Here is an 18,321-nt window from a genome sequence, read left to right as displayed (position 1 = left end):
AGGCAAATTTGGCCTTGGAGTACAGAATGGAGCAGAGCAAAGGCTAACAGAGTTTTGCCAAGAGAACGCAGTGGTCATAGCAAACACCCGCTTCCAACAACACAAGAGAAGACTCTACACATGGACATCATCAGATGGTCAATAATGAAATCAAATTTATTATATTCTTAGAAGCCAAAGATGGAAAAGCTCTATACCGTCAGCAAACACAAGACCAGGAGCTGACTGGGGCTCAGATCATGAACTCTTTATTGCAAAATTCAGACTTAAATTGAAGAAAGTAGGGATAATCACTAGACCATCCAGGTATGACCTAAATAAGATCCCTTATGATTATACAGTGGAAGTGAGAAATAGATTCAAGGGATTAGATCTAATAAACAGAGTGCCTGAAGAGCTATGGATGGAGGTTCGTGACATTGTGCAGGAGGCAGTGATCAAGACCATCCCCAAGAAAAAGAAGTGCAAAACGGCAGAATGGTTGTGTGAGGAGGCCTTACATATAGCTAAGAAAAGAAGAGAAGCATAAAGAGCAGAGGAGAAAAGGAAAGATATAACCACCTGAAAGCAGAGTTCCAAACAGAAGCATGGAGAGAGAACAAAGCCTTCTTCAGAGATCAATGAAAAGAAATAGAGGAAAACAACAGAATGGGAAAAGCTAGTGATCTCTTCAAGAAAATCAGAGATACCCAGGGGACATTTCATGCAAAAATGGTCACAATAAAGGACAGAAATGGTATGGACCTAACAGAAGCAGAAGATATTAAGAAGAGTTGGCAGGAATACACAGAAGAACTATACAAAAAGGTCTTAATAAGCCACATAATCATGATGGTGTGATCACTCACCTAGAGTCAGACATCCAGGAATGCAAAGTCAAGTGGGCCTTAGGAGGCCTCACTATGAACAAAGATAATGGATGTGATGGAATTCCAGTTGAGCTATTTCAAATTCTAAAGGATGATGCTGTGAAAGTGCTACACTCAACATGCCAGCAAATAGGGAAAACTCAGCAGTGGCCACAGGACTGGAAAAGGTCAGTTTTCATTCCAATCCCAAAGAAAGGCAATACCAAAGAATGCTCAAACTACTGCACAATTGCACTCATCTCACATGATAGCAAAGTAATGCTCAAAAGTCTCCAAGCCAGGCTTCAACAGTACGTGAACCATGAACTTCCAGTTCAAGCTGGATTTAGAAAAGGCAGGGGAACCAGAGATCAAATTGCCAACATCTGTTGGATCATCAAGAAAGCACATGAGTTCCAGAGAAAACATCTACTTCTGCTTAATGATTACCCCAAAGCCTTTGACTGTGTGGATCACAACAAAGTCCGGAAAATTCTGAAAGAGATGGGAATACCAGACCACCTGACCTGCCTCTTGAGAAATCTGTATGCAGGTCAGGAAGCAACAGTTAGAACTGGACATGGAACAAGACCGGTTCCAGTTTGGGAAAGGAGTAGTCAAGGCTGTAATTGCCACCCTGCTTATTTAACTTATATGCAGAGTACATCATGAGAAACACTGGGCTGGAAGAAGCACAAGTCGGAATCAAGGTTGCTGGAAGAAATATCAATAACCTCAGATATGCAGATGACACCACCCTTATGGCAGAAAACAAAGAACTAAAGAGTCTCTTGATGAAAGTGAAAGAGGAGAGTGAAAAAGTTGACTTAAAACTCAACATTCAGAAAACTAAGATCATGGCATCCGGTCTATTACTTCATGGCAAATAGATGGGGAAACAATGGAAACAGTGAGAGACTTTATTTGGGGGGGCTCCAAAATCACTGTAAATGGTGACTGCAACTATGAAATTAAAAGATGCTTGCTCCTTGGAAGAAAAGCTATGACCAACTCAGCATATTAAAAAGCAGAGACATTATTTGCCAACAAAGGTCTGTCTAGTCAAAGCTATGGTTTTTCAAGTAGTCATGTATGAATGTGAGAATTGGACTACAAAGAAAGCTGAGCACCAAAGAATTGATGCTTTTGAACTGTGGTGTTGGAGAAGACTCTTGAGAGTCCCTTGGACTGCAAGGAGATCCAACCAGTCCATCCTAAAGGAAATCAGTGTTGAATGTTCATTGGAAGGACTGGTGCTGAAGCTGAGACTCCAGTCTTTGGCCACCTGATGCAGAGAACTGATTCATTTGAAAAGAGCCTGATGGTGGGAAAGATTGAAAGCGGGAGGAGAAGAGGATGACTGAGGTTGAGATGGTTGGATGGCAAAACCAACTCAATGGACATGAGCTTGAGTAAGCTCTGGGAGTTGATGATGGACAGGGAGGCCTGTCATGCTGCAATCCATGGGGTCGCAAAGAGTCAGACACAACTTAGTGAATGAACTGAACTGAGCTGAACTGAACTGTGATACCAGAGCCTGGTGGCTCTCTTCTTCCATAATGCACACAGGAAGCTCCTGGGGCTCCAGTTAACATGCAATTTCTGATTCTTTAGGTCTAGGGTAGGGCCTGAGAGTCTGTGTTTCTCAAAAATTCCTAGGAGATGGTGATGCTGAAAACCTAGAATGGCATTTTCTGAGATGCTTGTCAGTAGCTTGTTAGTAGTACAGCATCCTCAGCCCTGCCTCAAATCTATGAGTGGAGTCTTCACTTCAGCAACATCCCAGGGGATTCCTGTGCCCCATACAGCGTGTCAAGGCTGGTTTGCAGGCCGTCCCTGTTTACTGTACCTGCAGTAGGCATCAACTCTCCCGTCACCGCTCTCACCATGAGCTGAGACCCTTTCTCACATGGTGCTGCCAGTGCCCTGCGCATGCCTGAGGTCAGCCAGGAAAAGAGCCTTGTGGCTGCTCTAGGCTAGAGAGATGAAGAAGAATCAGCCTTCACATCTGGCTAATGAAACAAGAGAGAGAAACAGGTCAGAGCAAAGTCTGGTTGCAGAGGCCCCCACACCAGAAAGATCTCTAAAAGGAGCCCAGGAAGGGTCTGCAAGGATGAGATGCTGCTGCTGCTGCTAAGTAAGTCGCTTCAGTCGTGTCTGACTCTGTGCAACCCCAGAGATGGCAGCCCACCAGGCTCCCCCGTCCCTGGGATTCTCCAGGCAAGAACACTGGAGTGGGGTGCCGTTTCCTTCTCCAACGCATGAGACGAAGCACAGACATACGTGGAGGGGATGTGTTTCAGGGGGAGTAGACCTAGAGTCATCCAGAGAAGGGTCTCTGAATTCTGGAGCTGCCAAAAGTCACCTGTGGCATTGACCAGGGAGTAAACAGGGAAAGAAGTTCTGGAAGGGTTGAGAATCTGCCTACCCAAATGGGAGTTGTTTGTCCAGGGTTGAAGGCAGGGGCTGGGGTCTGTCTCCCCAGCAGGAGAGTCTCAGTGGAATTAATGATGCAACTACCACACAACAGGCAGGGATGAGTCCTGTCACCTAAATGGTGATCTCATTTAGGTGCCTCAATCTTTGAGGGGGGTCCTATCGTCCCCTTCTGACAGATCAGGGAACCGTCCCAGAAGGTCTGAATAAGGAGGCTAGAAAATGCCTTAGCAGGAATTCGACCAAATTGCTCTGCTTGCAAGGCCCAGCTAGGCTCATACGTATATGTATTTTAGCATTAAAAAACTCTATTTCCTGCAATCTCTTGGCAAATTTTCATTAGAGAGTCCTTGACTGCCTTGCTTGTGTGAGGAAGAGGAAGGGATGAGGACTGGTCGGTGGGGAGCTGAGAGTAGGCAGAACGGGGCTCTGTCAGATCAGTGATGAGCTGGGCAGTCGCGATGTGTCTTCCTTTCCATTTCACTGAAGTGCTTGGCATGTCATGCCTGCTCTCTCGTTTACCAGCCCCCGCCCCAATCTGGGCAGAAGTCATAACTCCCATTTTCAGAAGAGGAATTGGAGTCCTGAAAAGCTCAGGTGCCAGAGTCTCACCTACATATGTCTGGTCTCAAAGACAGGAACCCTTCTAGGCTCATTAAGAGGTGAGTGGGCTTTTGTAGGCCAGCCTGTGCCCTAGTCTCCAGTTCTAGCATTGTGTCTATGATACAGCTAAAGTTTGGGGCACTCTCGTCTCAGCACCATTTCTTCCTAAGTTGGGGAAGTCCTGTTTCTCACAGTAGAAAAAACTTCATGGGAACTTCCTACTTAACTTGGTCCCATCTAGTGGCCAACTGAAAGAGTGCAATGGAATCACTGGACATTGCTAGCAGGTGCAAAGCGTGGCATTTCCTGGGATAAAAGATAGGCTGAAATCATAATAACTTGTGTCCATGGAATTTATAAGATGCACATTTAAAACATGCAAAACCTATAATTCCAGTTTTGTTTGTAATATTTATGCTTATTAACTGTTGCTGGTGGGAGAAATACCTTATCCAACCAATCATCTTTTAACTGATAAACTGTATTTGATGATAATATGATAAGATGTAGATTTAATATATATAATAGAATTAATAGAATATAAATAATATATGTACAATATAAAATAAACTCAAAGCTTGCAGACATGCTTAATAGTGAAAAAACATTACAAATTTGAAAATGCTACAGAGCTAATCCCCTGGGGGTGGGGTGGATGCTTTCAGATCACCATACTGCAATATCAAAAAAAAAAAAAAAAAGAACACTAGATTAAATATATATAAATATTTTTCCCATCTGTCCTCACTAAACATATGCTAAAACATGATGTGCTTTCTGGAGACTTTCTGATCACAGGGGAACATCAAGAGTGTCACCTGAGCAACTCTCAGACCACAAATACAAACGCAGGAGGATCCCAAGGCCATCTCATGAGAATACAGATTTTAACAACCTCTCCCATCCTGTCTCCTCCAGGATTCAAGTAATGGCAAAAACCCAAGGTAAGATTCTTTGATAATTGATGCTCCTTTGCAGGGAGCCAGCTGAAAGGCAGGAGGAAAGTCTTGTCACTGTGAGCCCATCCGTCTATAACTTGAGTGTGATTTGCCAAACACACTCAAATTAGTTTTCAAACATTTTGGGTTTGGCAAACTGTATCTTCCTAAGCCCCCTTTCCCGACATTTTTATACCCCTGTGGATTTCAAGGAAAATTTAATATATATGTTTCTGATTCAATTCAGCTTAACTCAGCACAATTGTTAGTGAGAGCCACTTTGTGTCCAAGAATCTTCCAGAACCCTTTTATAAGCCCCTTAGACAACCTTCCTTCCAACCAGGAAGCATGTTTTTTGGGGAGTAAATTGAACTCAAACTCCCATATAATTCAAATTTTGTTCAAAACTTAGAATCCCTGAATTTCTAAGAGGGTTAGAAAGTTTACAAACAAATCTTCATGTCACTAAGGAAATCTGGTGGGGGTACTCATAAGTGTGAGCATCATCAGTGAGACGCAATGATTACATACAGAGATATTTCATCTGCTTTAAAACCGAGGTCTGAATTCTTGCTGCTTGGATCCAGTGCTGGCCTGGCCAAGAAGCTTTCAGTTCTGGGTGGCCCAGGACACAGCTTCCTGAGTGTTGGTGCCTTCCCCAGCAGGCTGGATGGTGCAGCCCCAAAAGCTAACACCCACAGTCATCATAGAACTTTGGGCTACCTGCCCAGCCCCATGAGTACCTTTGTACCAAAAGGATTCTCTTTCCTAGCTAGGACCTCACCATTCATTTTAGGCAGTTAAAGCAGATAAATCAACAAGCTAGCTTCATTTATTCTATCCCAGGGTTAGTTTCGTCTTTTTTAAAAAATTTACCATAAACCTGAGCACAGAATGTTCAGGGCATCTGATCAAAGCCAAAAAATTACAGATGGTGATAAGATTTTTTTTCAGATGTGCTGCTCTTTCTGTACAAACATGACATAATGATTCCAGTTGAGTTTAGAAGATTGTTTTTCTAGTCATGGTAATGGGGCATGGTTTAAATTGTCAGCTGTATCACTTAGTAATGAGGTTCAGCCACGTGTAACAGAAAGCCCAAACAGCAAGCTTAAGTCAGACAGGGATTTACCCTTTGTTCACATGCAAGAAATCCAAGAAAGGAAATCCAGGCTATAAAGCCTAGTTCCAAGGTCCTCAAGGACTTGGACTCTTGGCTCTTCCTATTTGCCTGCTTCACTTTCCTTATCATACAGCTTCTATTCTCAGCATTGCTTTAGGTCACAAGGTGGCTGCTGGAGCCCCAGCCCTCATGGCTATGTTCTAGGCAGCAGGAAGGAAGAAGAGTCTCTCAGATGACTCAGTCCCCTTTAATGAGCTTCTTTAGATGCCCAAACCAAAACTTTTGGTTTATATCTAATTAACTACTTCTGTCTGCCAGAGAGGGTGGAAAATATGTATTATCAAAGCATATTGCTCCCCTCAATAATATAAAAGTTCCACCAGCAAGAAAGAAGAATTGGGCAGTCAACCAGTTGTCTCTACCTTACCTGTCATGCTCTCTCCTGCCCTTGTCACAACTCTTAATCACAGAAGTCACTGGTAGAAGCAGGACCAAGAAGAAAATTCTGGCAGCCAAGAACTGTCAGGCTAGGTGCCTGAGACCTAATCATGGCCTGACCCACAAAGATTCTGATGTATCTTCTTTGCTTTGATATACTTAGTTCTGTCCTTCTGCCTGGTCTAAAACTGATCTATCCAAGATCAATGTTGGGTTGGGAGATCTTTCCCCAAGGCCAGAAAGGACTAGAGGGGTTAAAGCGGTTGGGTGACACCTGGCCCATCTTCATCAGGCCTCTGGTGTCATCACTGACGGAATCTCGCAGGAAAACAGATGTGTTTGCGTGACTCCTGAGGAGAAAATAATGTGGTAGCACGGGGATCTTGAGTTACAGGGAGTCTGAAAGGGAAGTAGTCTCTTACTCAAGTCTGAGCAACACTGAATAATCCATGTCATTGACACTAGTGGGGAGGTACTTGCAGTGAAATCTTCCCTCATCACAGGGGCCCTCATCAGCCCATATTCTTAGCCGAGAAAACTGAAGTGAGGTCACCTGCACTGCAGGCCACACTTCTTCCCTCCTGTAGAGAACCATGTTCACCCAAGGAGCGGGGCTTTCACGGAAAGGCTTCCACACACTGAGATCCCAGAGCCCAACACTGACTCCTGGCTGCTGCGTGAGGTAAGTATCTGTGGGAGGCAACTCTGCGTTGGCTACCAGCTCTGGGGGTGCTGAGGGCTGTCAGAAGGGCCCTCAGTGAGGCTTAGGAGCCAGACTTGAAATGAGGTAAAACAAAATGGGGTTCCTTTACCCTCATTCTCATTATGAATTAATTTGCTACAGATTTAAATATCTCCCACAAGTTTTATGAGTTTGAAACTGAATTAAGATGAGCTTTTGGAGGGGATGGGACATCTAACAAATTTTATCTCAGTCTTTTCTCTTTATTCATGCTAATTTTTATGAAATATACATCAAGCAAGCAGGCCCTCCGTATGAGATGTCCTGGACTTAGATAATTTGAGATACCAAAAAGCCAAGCAGCGGACAGCAAGCAGCATCACCACATAACTGAATACAAAGTACAAATATGATTTTATTTTTACAACAAAATCACAGCAGAGTGACTGTTGACCAGAGAACTTGGTGGAAGCCAGAGGGAATCCAGGGGGACTTGCTAACAAAGCCTACTGAGAGGAATCAATCTCCAGGAAGACTAGGACAATGAGGAGCTGGCATGCACACAGCACTTTACATATTATAAAGCACCATTTTCTTGCTCAAGCTTCTCTAAACCATTTTATTGCTCAACCTTCTTACTGTAAAGTAAGGAGGTTATTTTACAGAAAAAGAAACCAAAGCTCAGAGTGCAGTGTACAAGCCAGGGGTGCACAGCTGGAAGCAAGGTCAGGGTTGTGGTCAGAGCGGTCGGGGCTCTGAGGCCTTAGACGTTCAGGCAATACCCCTGCCGCCCAGACATCCAGCGGCTTTCTGTGGGAGACAATGGTCCTTTCTCCTTTCCTGGCACCTATGGTCTCCACTTCTGAGGCCAGGAGCTAAGGGCTTGGTTTCCATGCAAGGCACACCTGGAGGGATGCAGCTAGCATCTGCACCTGCGCCTCACTGTGCTCTCTGCTGCCCAGTGACATGGGGCCCTAGAGACAGGTGCCGCCCTTGGTGAAAGAAGGGTGTGGAAGGAAGGTAAGAGAAATCCCTCCCTGCCACCCTACATGACCCACCCACACAGATCTGGCCCTGGTTCCTCCACTGCAGATGCCGTCTCAGGCAAGTATCTGCATGCTCCTGTTTACTCACCTGTAAAATGGGGAGAAGAGCATTTGCTTTCATCCTTTCCACTGAGTGGCAAGACAGGGGAGCAGAGGGAGCCTGCCGGTCTCAACAAGTCTCAAGCCAGGCCCGTCCTCCTGACCTGGGAGCCGCCTGCTATGGCTGAATACCCCACACCCATCCTAAGCTCCCAAGATCAGATGGGTGGATGTCAACAGGATGAGCCCCAGGGGAGGTGCTTGGTCCCCAAGGCCAGATGCTACCCGTCAGGAGGGTCTGCAGGCCCTTCTGGGCCCCAGCACCCAAATTCTGGGCTCAGCATCCAGGTAGAGACTACGGCTTCAGACACTGCCCACAGGTTTCCAGGAGGATTGAGTAGGGGCCACGAGGACAGGGAGCCAAGGGTCTGGCAGGAGCAGCTAAGAAAAGAGACAGAATTGCTCTGGGACTCATCAGTGTCAGGAAGCGCAGCATCAAGGACAGACTCAGTACATCAGTGAGTCCGCTCAGGGAACCCATTGTCCCCTTGCCCTGCCTCACGTGTGCATTCTAAGCCACAAGAGCACAGGAACCTTTCATGTCCAGAAGGCAGGTGGTCTGATGACAATTTTGGGAAAGTTTAAATCTTACTCCACAATCCTGAACACTCAGCAGCCCGGCAGTGAGGAAGAAGAGAGGGGACACAGATGCCACTGGGAGCTCCAAAACAAACAGAAGTAGCCTCAGGACAGTAAGGAGTGTCTCCATTGTGTGTCACTGGAGATTACTCACAGAAGGAAATGGACGGAGGGGCTGAGGCTTCTGGGGATGAAACCACCGCTTTTGTCCCTCAGGTCGTGCCCCACATCATCCTTCCAGAAACTTGAGGAAAGACATGCATGAGAAGCCGCTTCCAAGTCTCAGATGGGACCTGGACCAAGTCTCCTCTGGACCGGTGGGTTCTCTGAAGAGAGCTGGCAAGTTGAGCAACCTACCGGACAAGCGCTTCCACTCAAAACAAAGCTGCAAAGATCTCATGGGCTTTCTCTCTCTCTTTTTCTGTTTTTCTTTTTTTTTTTAAATTGAAATATAATGCATGCATTTTAAAAAATCGAAACGGTTGCATCCCAGGGACTCAGGCTGGAGGCCCGCTGTGCGGCTGTGAAGGTCAGAGGCCGGCGGCTTGGGACGCCACAGCGCGGGGCAGGAAGGGCCAAAGGCTCTTCCCTCACCTTCTGCCCCTCGGTGTGCGACGCCCAGGGCCCGGGAGCTTCCTGCGCCGGCCGAGTGCGGCACGGCGGGCGTCGGTTCCGCAAGCCAGGCCCCGGCGGCGGCCGGACCCCAGGCCGAGGCACGTGGGCGGCGACGCGGGGCCGCCGCGCTGGGTCCCCGACGCGGGGCGCGGAGCGAGGCCCCCAGCGGGCCGGCCGGAGGGCGCGCCCTCCCCAGGAAGAGCGAGTGAGCCGAGCAGCGGCCGGCCGGGGGCGGCAGGTGCCACGGACGGGCTCGCTCGACCTCGGCGAGGGCGCCGGGGCAGCGGCCCGAGTCCCCGCTCCCCGTCCCGGGACTTCCGGGGCCCGGCGGAGCTCAGGGGCGCTCCTCCAAGGGCGGCCTCCCAGGCGGGGAGCGCGCGGCGCGGTGGCCGGGCCGGGGGTGGCCGGGCTCCCGCAGGGGCGGCGGGCGGGGTGGGGTGAGGCGGGCCGGCCCCCTCCCCGCCCGCCCGCCCGCCCTTCCTCCCGTCCTGCAGCCAATTAGACAACCCCTCGGGCGGGAGGCGTGGGGCGCTCCATAAAGCGGCGCGGAGCTGTCACCCTGCTAGCAGGCTGCGCACCGCCCAGGCCGGAGCAGGCGCCGAGGACTCGGGCGCCGCGGGCCGGGGAGCGCCGAGGAGCCATGGCCACCACCAACGGGGCTGTGGAGAACGGGCAGCCGGACAGGAAGGCGCCCGCCCTGCCGCGCCCCGTCCGCAACCTGGAGGTCCAGTTCACCAAGGTGAGACGGGTCCGCGTCCCACCCGACGGCAGCCTGGCTCTGCGCTGGGCTGCCTGGCCGGGCGGGGGCGTGGACGAGGGGCCCGCAGGCCGCGAGCCCCGTCGCTGCGCTTGGGGCGTGCGGGTGCCTGGGGCGGCGGAGTCCGCTGGGCGCTTCTGGGACCCGAGCCTCGGCGCCGGGCCCGGCCCTCCCGAAGCCGCGTTCAGCGCTGGACATCCCGGCGGATGCCCGTGCCCCACCCGCGTCCGCCGCGCACCCCGAGAGGGACCCCGAGATTAGCACCCCCAGACGGACTCTGCGGCGCCGAACCCCGGGCGAGGGAGGCTCTGCAGCGGCCGCGCGGTGCCAGGCTGCGGCCGCTGCGGCCCCGACGTGCCCTTGCAGGCCCGTTTTGAAGGCCAGCGGTGGGCCGCGGGGACCGGCGCGGTGGTCTCCCCGCAGACTCTGAGGCGAGTTCTCCGGGGCTGGAGGGGGTCGGGCTTCGGGGTGGTCAGAGGGTGCCTGAAAACACTGAGAGCCGCTCTGCGAGGTCAGGCTGCCCTGGGAAGCGTCCGGAAACGTCAGCGGGAGCAAGCGGAGAGAAGGGCACCTCCCGTGCTTAGCTCAGCTCGTCCCAGCTTACCAGCGAAGCAAGGGCTAGCGGGAAGGCGTCCCGGAGCCCCGGAGCCCCGAGACCCTGGTCTTGGCAGATCAGGGTCTCGGGTCTGGGCCTAAGAGACCGCGGGTTGCAGGGCTCCATCGTGCCGTGGAGTCCCGCACCTCGCGGTCCTTTCTGCGCCGCGGGGCCGGCAGGCTGGAGCACCGCAAAGTGGCGGGATCACTTGCCTGGGGCAGAGAGGAAGATGGCGAGGCCTGAGCTGGGCACAGCTGGCAGCCCCGCGGCCAGCGCGGAGCGCGTCCTCTCCAGTGCAGGGACACCCCGAGGCTGTTTGGAAGCTACTGGACTGGGTCTGGGGGCATTTCAGGGACGTAGGCCGAAAGTCACTGTGGACTTCGCTTTCCTCAAGTTTATCTCCTTTTATGTTTGCGTCTTATCCATTGCTATCACCCCCCACCCCGCCACCCCGACTTCAGCTGACACAGCACTTAGAAAATTCCTCCATCAATTTGCTTTCAAAAGTAGCAATTATGTGTCTCAAATAGTTTTAATCAAGCAGAGAAAGTTGCAGGCCACTATGTGTGGCCTTCAGATTCTGATCTCTTGGCACGTATGGTCGGCTGGACCTCTGATCACATGACATTAAAATTAACTGTTTCCAGAGGGCTCTGTAATCAACGGAGACAGTCCGATGGAGACCATTTTTAATGTAGTTTCATAAGTAGGAGCAGCTTCAGAGTGCAAATTCTGGGAACACTGAAAATAGTAGCTAAATGTTTTTAGCCCCTAACACTGTTGGTTGTCACCTGTTGTAGGTGGTGGTGACATTTTGTTTTTCTTTTATAGCAACCAAAAATTATATATGTTGTTTTCCTATCCCTTTTAACCTTTGACAGTGCTATCAGAGCAATGTTGCCACATATGGAAAGTTGCCCCTTTGTCTGCAATTCTTTCTGGCCCTTTGCGAGCGTAGATACAGCCCTTACTTAGAGAGGTGGATCTTAGCACATTTGCAGAGTGACCAGTCAGTCTTTGTTGTCCATCTTCTTAGTGGAATAGAACTGGGTTGTGACTAAGGCTCAGGGGACGGCATGAGATGGAGGGGGCTGGAAAGCCAGATCCTTAGCAGCTTCTGGTGATGAAGACTGAGGAAGCCCAACAGCAGGCCTCTGCATCCTCTTTTTGCTGGAGCCTCGCTGTCCCCGCTCCAGGCCCACCTCACGGAGGCCTCCTCCTAGCACTTCTAGGGTTGGGGCTCCAGGGTGGCTGTGACTGAGGGCAGGCAAGCAATGCTTGCAGAGCCTCTGCCTGCAGAGGCAGCCCCCAGTGCGAGGAAAGAAATGGAGAATCAGAGCTACAGAATCGAGGCCCTCCTGGCGTGTGAGCGGTAACGGTCTGTCGTTTTTCAAACCCGACTCCTGATGCTTCTTGCTGATGGAGGGCATGCAGGAAATGGTGGGTCTGGGCCCCAGCCTTGGGGGGCCACGTCCCAGAGTAAGTCCAGTCTCTGTAAGGAAGAAGCGCCTTTGTTTGTTTGCATGTTTTAACACTGGGCTCTGTTCTCTGATTTAGGGGAGGGGAGGGTCCCCTAGAAGGCCCACATAGGTCTCAGAGGGTAGCAGCCCCTTTCACTGCAGAAGGTCCCAGCAGAAATTTTTTTTTTTAAGATTTTCTGGCTCAATAAAACGCTGGTTTTTGATGATTGTTTTCTATGAAAAGTAAAATTCCTTCAAATCTCCTTTTCTGAAAACACTGCTTTTGAGTAGAGCTGAAGTTCAGTGGAAGTTTCTGTAAGCGGTGACTACAGAACTCTCTTGTGTAACCACTACCCTCACCTCCCTGGGGCACCTGACTGCAACCACGGCTGTGGTTTTCCAACTCAGTCTGGATAGGATGCCATTCCATTCCTCCAGTAAAGTGTGAATCCCATCTGCTCTGTGTAACATAGTTTTATTCCTCTGAAAGTTTTGTTTCTTACCAGTTCACAAGTCAAGGAAAACAGATTTTTTTTAGACCCACTTGCCTGATTTGGGGTTCAAATCAAGAAAGACAGCGTAATTGATAAGCCACACTCTCTGACCCCTTCCTCATTTGTGTTTTCGTTTTCTTTTAGTGCAGAGTAAAATCAACAGTAGAAACCACTTACAAGATTGCTTAGTAATGTAGTATAAAGCAAAAAATTTTGCTAAATTAGAAACATTGTGATGGGAAAATATGAGTAAAGTTGAGTAGCCTGAACATTTTTTTTTTTAAGTTGCTGGTTAGAAAGGATTATGGATCAATGTCACAAAACAACCGAGTAATTATTTTTGGGGAAGAACACGCTTGAAGCTGAAGTATAACAGACATCTGATCATTGCAACGTGTTTTTATCCCCTTATTTATATTCTCTTCTACTACCTGCTCATTTTCCCTCCCCCTTGTAATTGATATCAGGAAGGTCCTAGAATCAGCAGATTTCACTGACAGTCTCTATTATCTAACCCACGAAATTTCATCTTCCGACAAATGGGCCTCTCTTTCTGGCTGCACTTTCCTCCCTGCGCTAACTTAACCCCTCTGCTCTACTTATTAATTTCTCACTGTTACCGAGTGATTGCTTGCTGGATGGCAAAAGTGAACTCTCGGATTTGGTTTCAGCTGGAAGAATAAGCCTGTAATTGTAGCCTGGCCTTTCCCACATGCTTCCCTGGGGGCCTGGCCTCAGGCTGAAGGCACTGAGCTTCCAGAAGTGGGATGGGTACGTCCTACAGTTGAAGGCCACTGTCAGCCTGGACCCCACACGAGCAGGCAGGGACATTGCTCACCTACCCCACCAGGGCTGGCCCTCTGTGCTTTGTCCCCACCACTCTCAAATTTCCCTGCTTTCCAGGGAGAGTTATCAAAACAGCACCCCAGTGGCTTCCCAGAGAAGGCTTCCTTTCCCTTGAGCTTCGGAGTTTTTACAGGACAGCTGAGGACAGAGAACATAGACAGGTCACATGCTGGATAAATCGGCCACCCTCTCACCCATCCTCACCAGGGAACCAGGTATTCCAAATGAACAAAATTCACAGTTGTGGAAATTAGCCCTGTAGTCACAGTGATGGAAATTAGCCCTGTAGTGATGCAGTTCTCCCTTTAAATGAATCAAAGATAAGCATATAGATACATAGAATAAATGGATATAAAGACATGCATATAAATGTATGTGTATAAACATATGAATATGGATACGGAGGCTTCCCTGGTGGCTCAGTGGTAAAGAATCCACCTGCCAATACAGGAGACATAAGAGTCTCAGGTTCAATCCCTGAGTCAGGGAAGATCCCTTGGAGGAGGGCATGGCAACCCACTCCAGTATTCTTGCCTGGGGAATCCCATGGACAGAGGAGCCTGGAGGGCTACAGTCCACGGAGTCACAAAGAGTCGGACACGACTGAGCAACCTAGCATGTACATAGACATGGAGATGGAATCTGATGAGCTGGTTCTGTATTTAGAAATTGTTGATGACATTTTACTCTGTGGAGATGCTTCAAAAGCATTTTAGCCATGTTCACTACTGGGGTCTCTCTGGTGCCACGATGGGCTCTGACCATGAGGTGGTCCCTAGCGGGTACAGCGGGAGAGTCTGTCCTCTCACTGGGGGGCCAGGACCTCCGTTCTGTGAGAAAATGATTTGTGTGGTATCTGTCACCTCAGTTCCTAGTTCTTTTCCCCAAATCCTCTCTTTTAATATATTTTAAGAACTTAGGGTAAGCTAAGAGTAAATAGAACACATATTTCAGTGCATAGACCATGAAATTCTTTTTAGTTTGTTCATAATGTCTTTTTTTTTTAATGTCTCTATTCTTGGCTGTGTTCTAGATAACTGAGCCTCAGAACTAAGTGATTTTTGTGAGTTGATTCTTTAGTTCTGGATATAAGCAGTTATTTGCAACATATGTTAATATAATCCGAACATTTCCTAACCCAGATATTTATCTTGCTATTCCAACACTGGCTTTTATTAAAGCCCAACATGAAAATAGACATTTTAAAGAGAATGGGGAGATAGCATTGATGTGCATTATTGAGGGCTAAAGGGTTAGAGTGAGATCCTTTTATAAATCCAGTTCCTTGGCGGATCCAGCTGGGGGTTGCAGCAGGAAGGAGGGAGAAGGGGACGCTCACTGCTGACATACTCTTCAGGGGCAGGCAGATTGCTTGGCACTGTGTGTGTGTTGGGGGGGGGGGTCCCCTGAACTTGAGGAGTGTGTAAAATTTAACTCATGTCTTTTTTGTAACTAACTCTTTTATTCTTCTGTGACTCCATCTTATTGTCTAAAAACATTTTAGAAAAAATTCTAAATTACTTCAGTTTTATTTTGACAATTTGTAGTTCTCTGGAAATGTATTAAAAGTCAGAAGACTTGGATTCTGTTGATAATTCTGAGTGTACTCCCAGATGGGCATGTGACTGTCTCCCCCTTCCAGGTCCCACCTGTAAAACGGCGGGCAGGCAGGTTGGCAGGAGGGAAAGAAAAGACGTGACCTAAGGTCCTCAGCATGTCGGAATTATATGATTTTGATTTAAGCCTAATGCATTACAATTTCCTTTCCTGGTTAGATATTCATCAACAATGAATGGAACGAATCCAAGAGTGGAAAAAAGTTTGCCACGTATAACCCTTCAACTCTAGAGAAAATATGTGAAGTAGAAGAAGGAGATAAGGTGGGTGCCCTCCCCCTGGCCCAGTAATTCAATTACAGATCACTAGAGGATAAGGAAGTGCTTCAGCTTAGCTGTAAGTCAGAGCTGGCCCACACTGAGGTCGAACCTAAGCAAGCTGCTTCGTAGACACATGGCCCAGAATGGGATCAATTACGGACCCTGTGCTGTAGAGTCCTTCTCCTTTGATAGATGTTTTTCCATCTGTGAGGATGACTTCAGCCGTCCTTATCATGTGGCTAAAGGAAAGGTTTTTATCAATGATTTGAACCTGGCAGCATTAAAGAATCTTTCCTGAAAGCATTTCCGGCTGGCTGGTGTATTTCACCAAATGCAACATTCTGGCAGGAGACACTTTTTAAAAAAAAAGACTTGAAGGAGACCAAAGACTTGCTAAGTCATGCAGAAGTAATAATGTTATGCAATTGCCAGATTTTTTTTTTTCTACCAGAAACTTAAATGATTGTGTAAAGCTATAGCCTATAACCCTATTTGATAGTGTAGGGTATATTGTATAAGCTGACTCCAGTACTTTGGCCACCTCATGCAAAGAGCTGACTCATTGGAAAAGATTCTGATGCTGGGAGGGATTGGGGGCAGGAGGAGAAGGGAACGACAGAGGATGAGATGGCTGGATGGCATCACCGACTCGATGGACGTGAGTTTGAGTGAACTCCAGGTGATGGTGATGGACAGGGAGGCCTGGCGTGCTGCGATTCATGGGGTCGCAAAGAGTTGGACACGACTGAGCAACTGAACTGACTTATATTATATATATGTAATATATTAATTGCATTATTACATATAAAGCTAAGAGACTCCTGGATATGTCCTTGATACATTTCAAACCATAAAATATCTTTTGAATATGTGTCATTAGGGAAAAGGTTGAAAGTACAACTTTTGTAAGGAGGGAAGAGGAACGGAGCCGTCTTCTCAACCACTGGAGTACTTATCTGATGTTCATAAATATGTAGGTAGTGTGAACGACATGTGTAAAATAGGCTTGAATTTGATTCTAGTAGCAAGATTTTTGTGACGGTGTGCCAAGCACCGTGTTTTTACCTGTTCAGCCCCTCCCGTGTGCAGCACCCCATGAAAAGCTCTGTGTCTATAATACTAGCACCGAGGAGCTTATGTGAAGACGTTAGGGTGTAGGGGTGGGACACGATGCTAAGCAGGTCTCCCAGGTGTAGTACACAGGTGTCAGGGAGCAGTGAGATCCCCGCCACGGGCTCTGGCTCATCCCATGGTCTCAGTGACTGTTCCAAGCACCAGAAGACAGAGGCTTCCCCATCCCTGCAGCTGGAGAATTCCTGGCCTCCACTCCAGAGCCTGGGACAAGGAATTCAAAGCCCTAATATCTCCCTTGCCAAAGTTTCTACTCCCCTCCAAGTTCATTTTGGATACACAGAAGCTTGGTGGAGTGTCCCTCTTGACTGGTGCTGGGTGTCCACTGCATCTCCCTAAGAAAGAGAGACTCAGAGGGATCTGGGGAGTGAGCCCCTGATCATTACCAACCAAAGCCTCAGACCTCATTTTCTTGAGCATAAGAATGGATGTCAGGGAATTCCCTGGCAGTCCAGTGGTTAGGACTCTGAGCTTCCACTTCAGGGAATGCAGGTTCGATCTCTAGTCAGGGAACTAAGATTTGCAGGCCACATGGTGCGGCCAAGCAATATTAAAAAAATAAAAAATTTTGAAGGAATGGGTGACATTACTCTAAATAGCTCTCATTCTTTCCTAGTAAAGAAGATTTGATTGTAATTTTTCTGTCAGTGCCCAGAAGATCCAGTTCTTTTTCTATAAAATGATCACAGCTCCCAGGGGATAGCTGATAGTGTTGTTTAGCTGCTCCTTAGTCTATGGGATTTCCAGGCAAGAATACTAGAGTGGGTTACTATTTCCTTTTCCAGGGGATCTTTCTGACCCAGGGATTGAAATCGCATCTCCTGCATGTCAGGCAGAGCCACCAGGGAAGCCCCAGGGTAGGTGAAGTGAGGCTGAAGGGAGAAGTCCCTGACGTGGGCTTTTCCAGTGCGGTCAGTTCTGAGATCCAGAGGAGGATTCTTGCCCCCGTTCTTGGACCGCATGTGGTTCTCAGCTGGAGTAAAGTGCCAAGACAGACATTTCCCACCTCATTGGTGAGCTGTGGGAGTGTGTTTGTGTCCAAACTTAGGTAGCACGTCGATGCTCTCTTCCTACATAGGTCAGCAAGAAAAATGATTACAGTCACTGGTCTTATGACTCTTTTAAATACTTTGTACAATCAGAAGGAAAGTTAATCCTTGGCCCTTGTAGAAAACTTGAAAGACTTAAAGCAAAAACAAAATCCCTTAAAAGTCTCTGACCACTGAAATGATTAGAAACCCGGCGACTGCTCTGAGCTGCCCGCCCACCTCCGTCCTCTGTGCCGGGATGGAGGCCGGACTCTGCAGTTTCTGGACAGCCGAGCCCTCCGCGAAAGGTGACACGCTCTCTCGGTTGTTCGGCCTTGCAGCCTGACGTGGACAAGGCGGTGGAGGCCGCACAAGCCGCCTTCCAGAGGGGCTCTCCGTGGCGCCGGCTGGACGCCCCGAGCCGCGGCCGGCTGCTGCAGCAGCTGGCGGACCTGGTGGAGCGGGACCGCGCCGTCCTGGCGGTGAGTACCAGGGACCGCGCACGCGGGGAGGGGTCGTGGCCCGCTGGCCCCCGGGGCCGCCCCTTCCCAGCGCAGGAGAGAGGACTGGAGTGCGGGGTCGGGAGGAGGAGGGACCGCGCGGTCCTGGCAGTGAGTACCCGGACCGCGCAGGGAGGGGGGCGTGGCCCGCTGGCCCTCGGGCCGCCCCTTCCCGGTGGGGAGGGACCGCGCCGTCCCGGCGGTGAGCACCGGGGACCCGCCCGCG

At 49.1% G+C, this 18,321-nt stretch overlaps 1 protein-coding gene across 2 annotated transcripts in view; it reads left to right on the top strand.

Moving 5' to 3' along the window:
• The first annotated feature begins 10,047 nt into the window (after positions 1-10,047).
• ALDH1A3 (aldehyde dehydrogenase 1 family member A3) overlaps positions 10,048-18,321 on the top strand; it is a 41,322-nt gene continuing 33,048 nt past the window's right edge. For both annotated transcript variants that reach the window (XM_068991066.1, XM_068991065.1), the window contains exons 1-3: positions 10,048-10,146; positions 15,335-15,439; positions 17,937-18,077. In XM_068991066.1, the coding sequence (XP_068847167.1) occupies positions 10,048-10,146; positions 15,335-15,439; positions 17,937-18,077 (345 nt within the window). The remainder of the gene's footprint in view (positions 10,147-15,334; positions 15,440-17,936; positions 18,078-18,321) is intronic.

Source organism: Capricornis sumatraensis, chromosome 19, assembly GCF_032405125.1.
Source record: "Capricornis sumatraensis isolate serow.1 chromosome 19, serow.2, whole genome shotgun sequence".
NCBI lineage: Eukaryota > Metazoa > Chordata > Mammalia > Artiodactyla > Bovidae > Capricornis > Capricornis sumatraensis.
The sequence above is the reverse complement of the archived record's forward strand: the minus strand, read 5'-3'. Positions and strand labels throughout refer to the sequence as shown.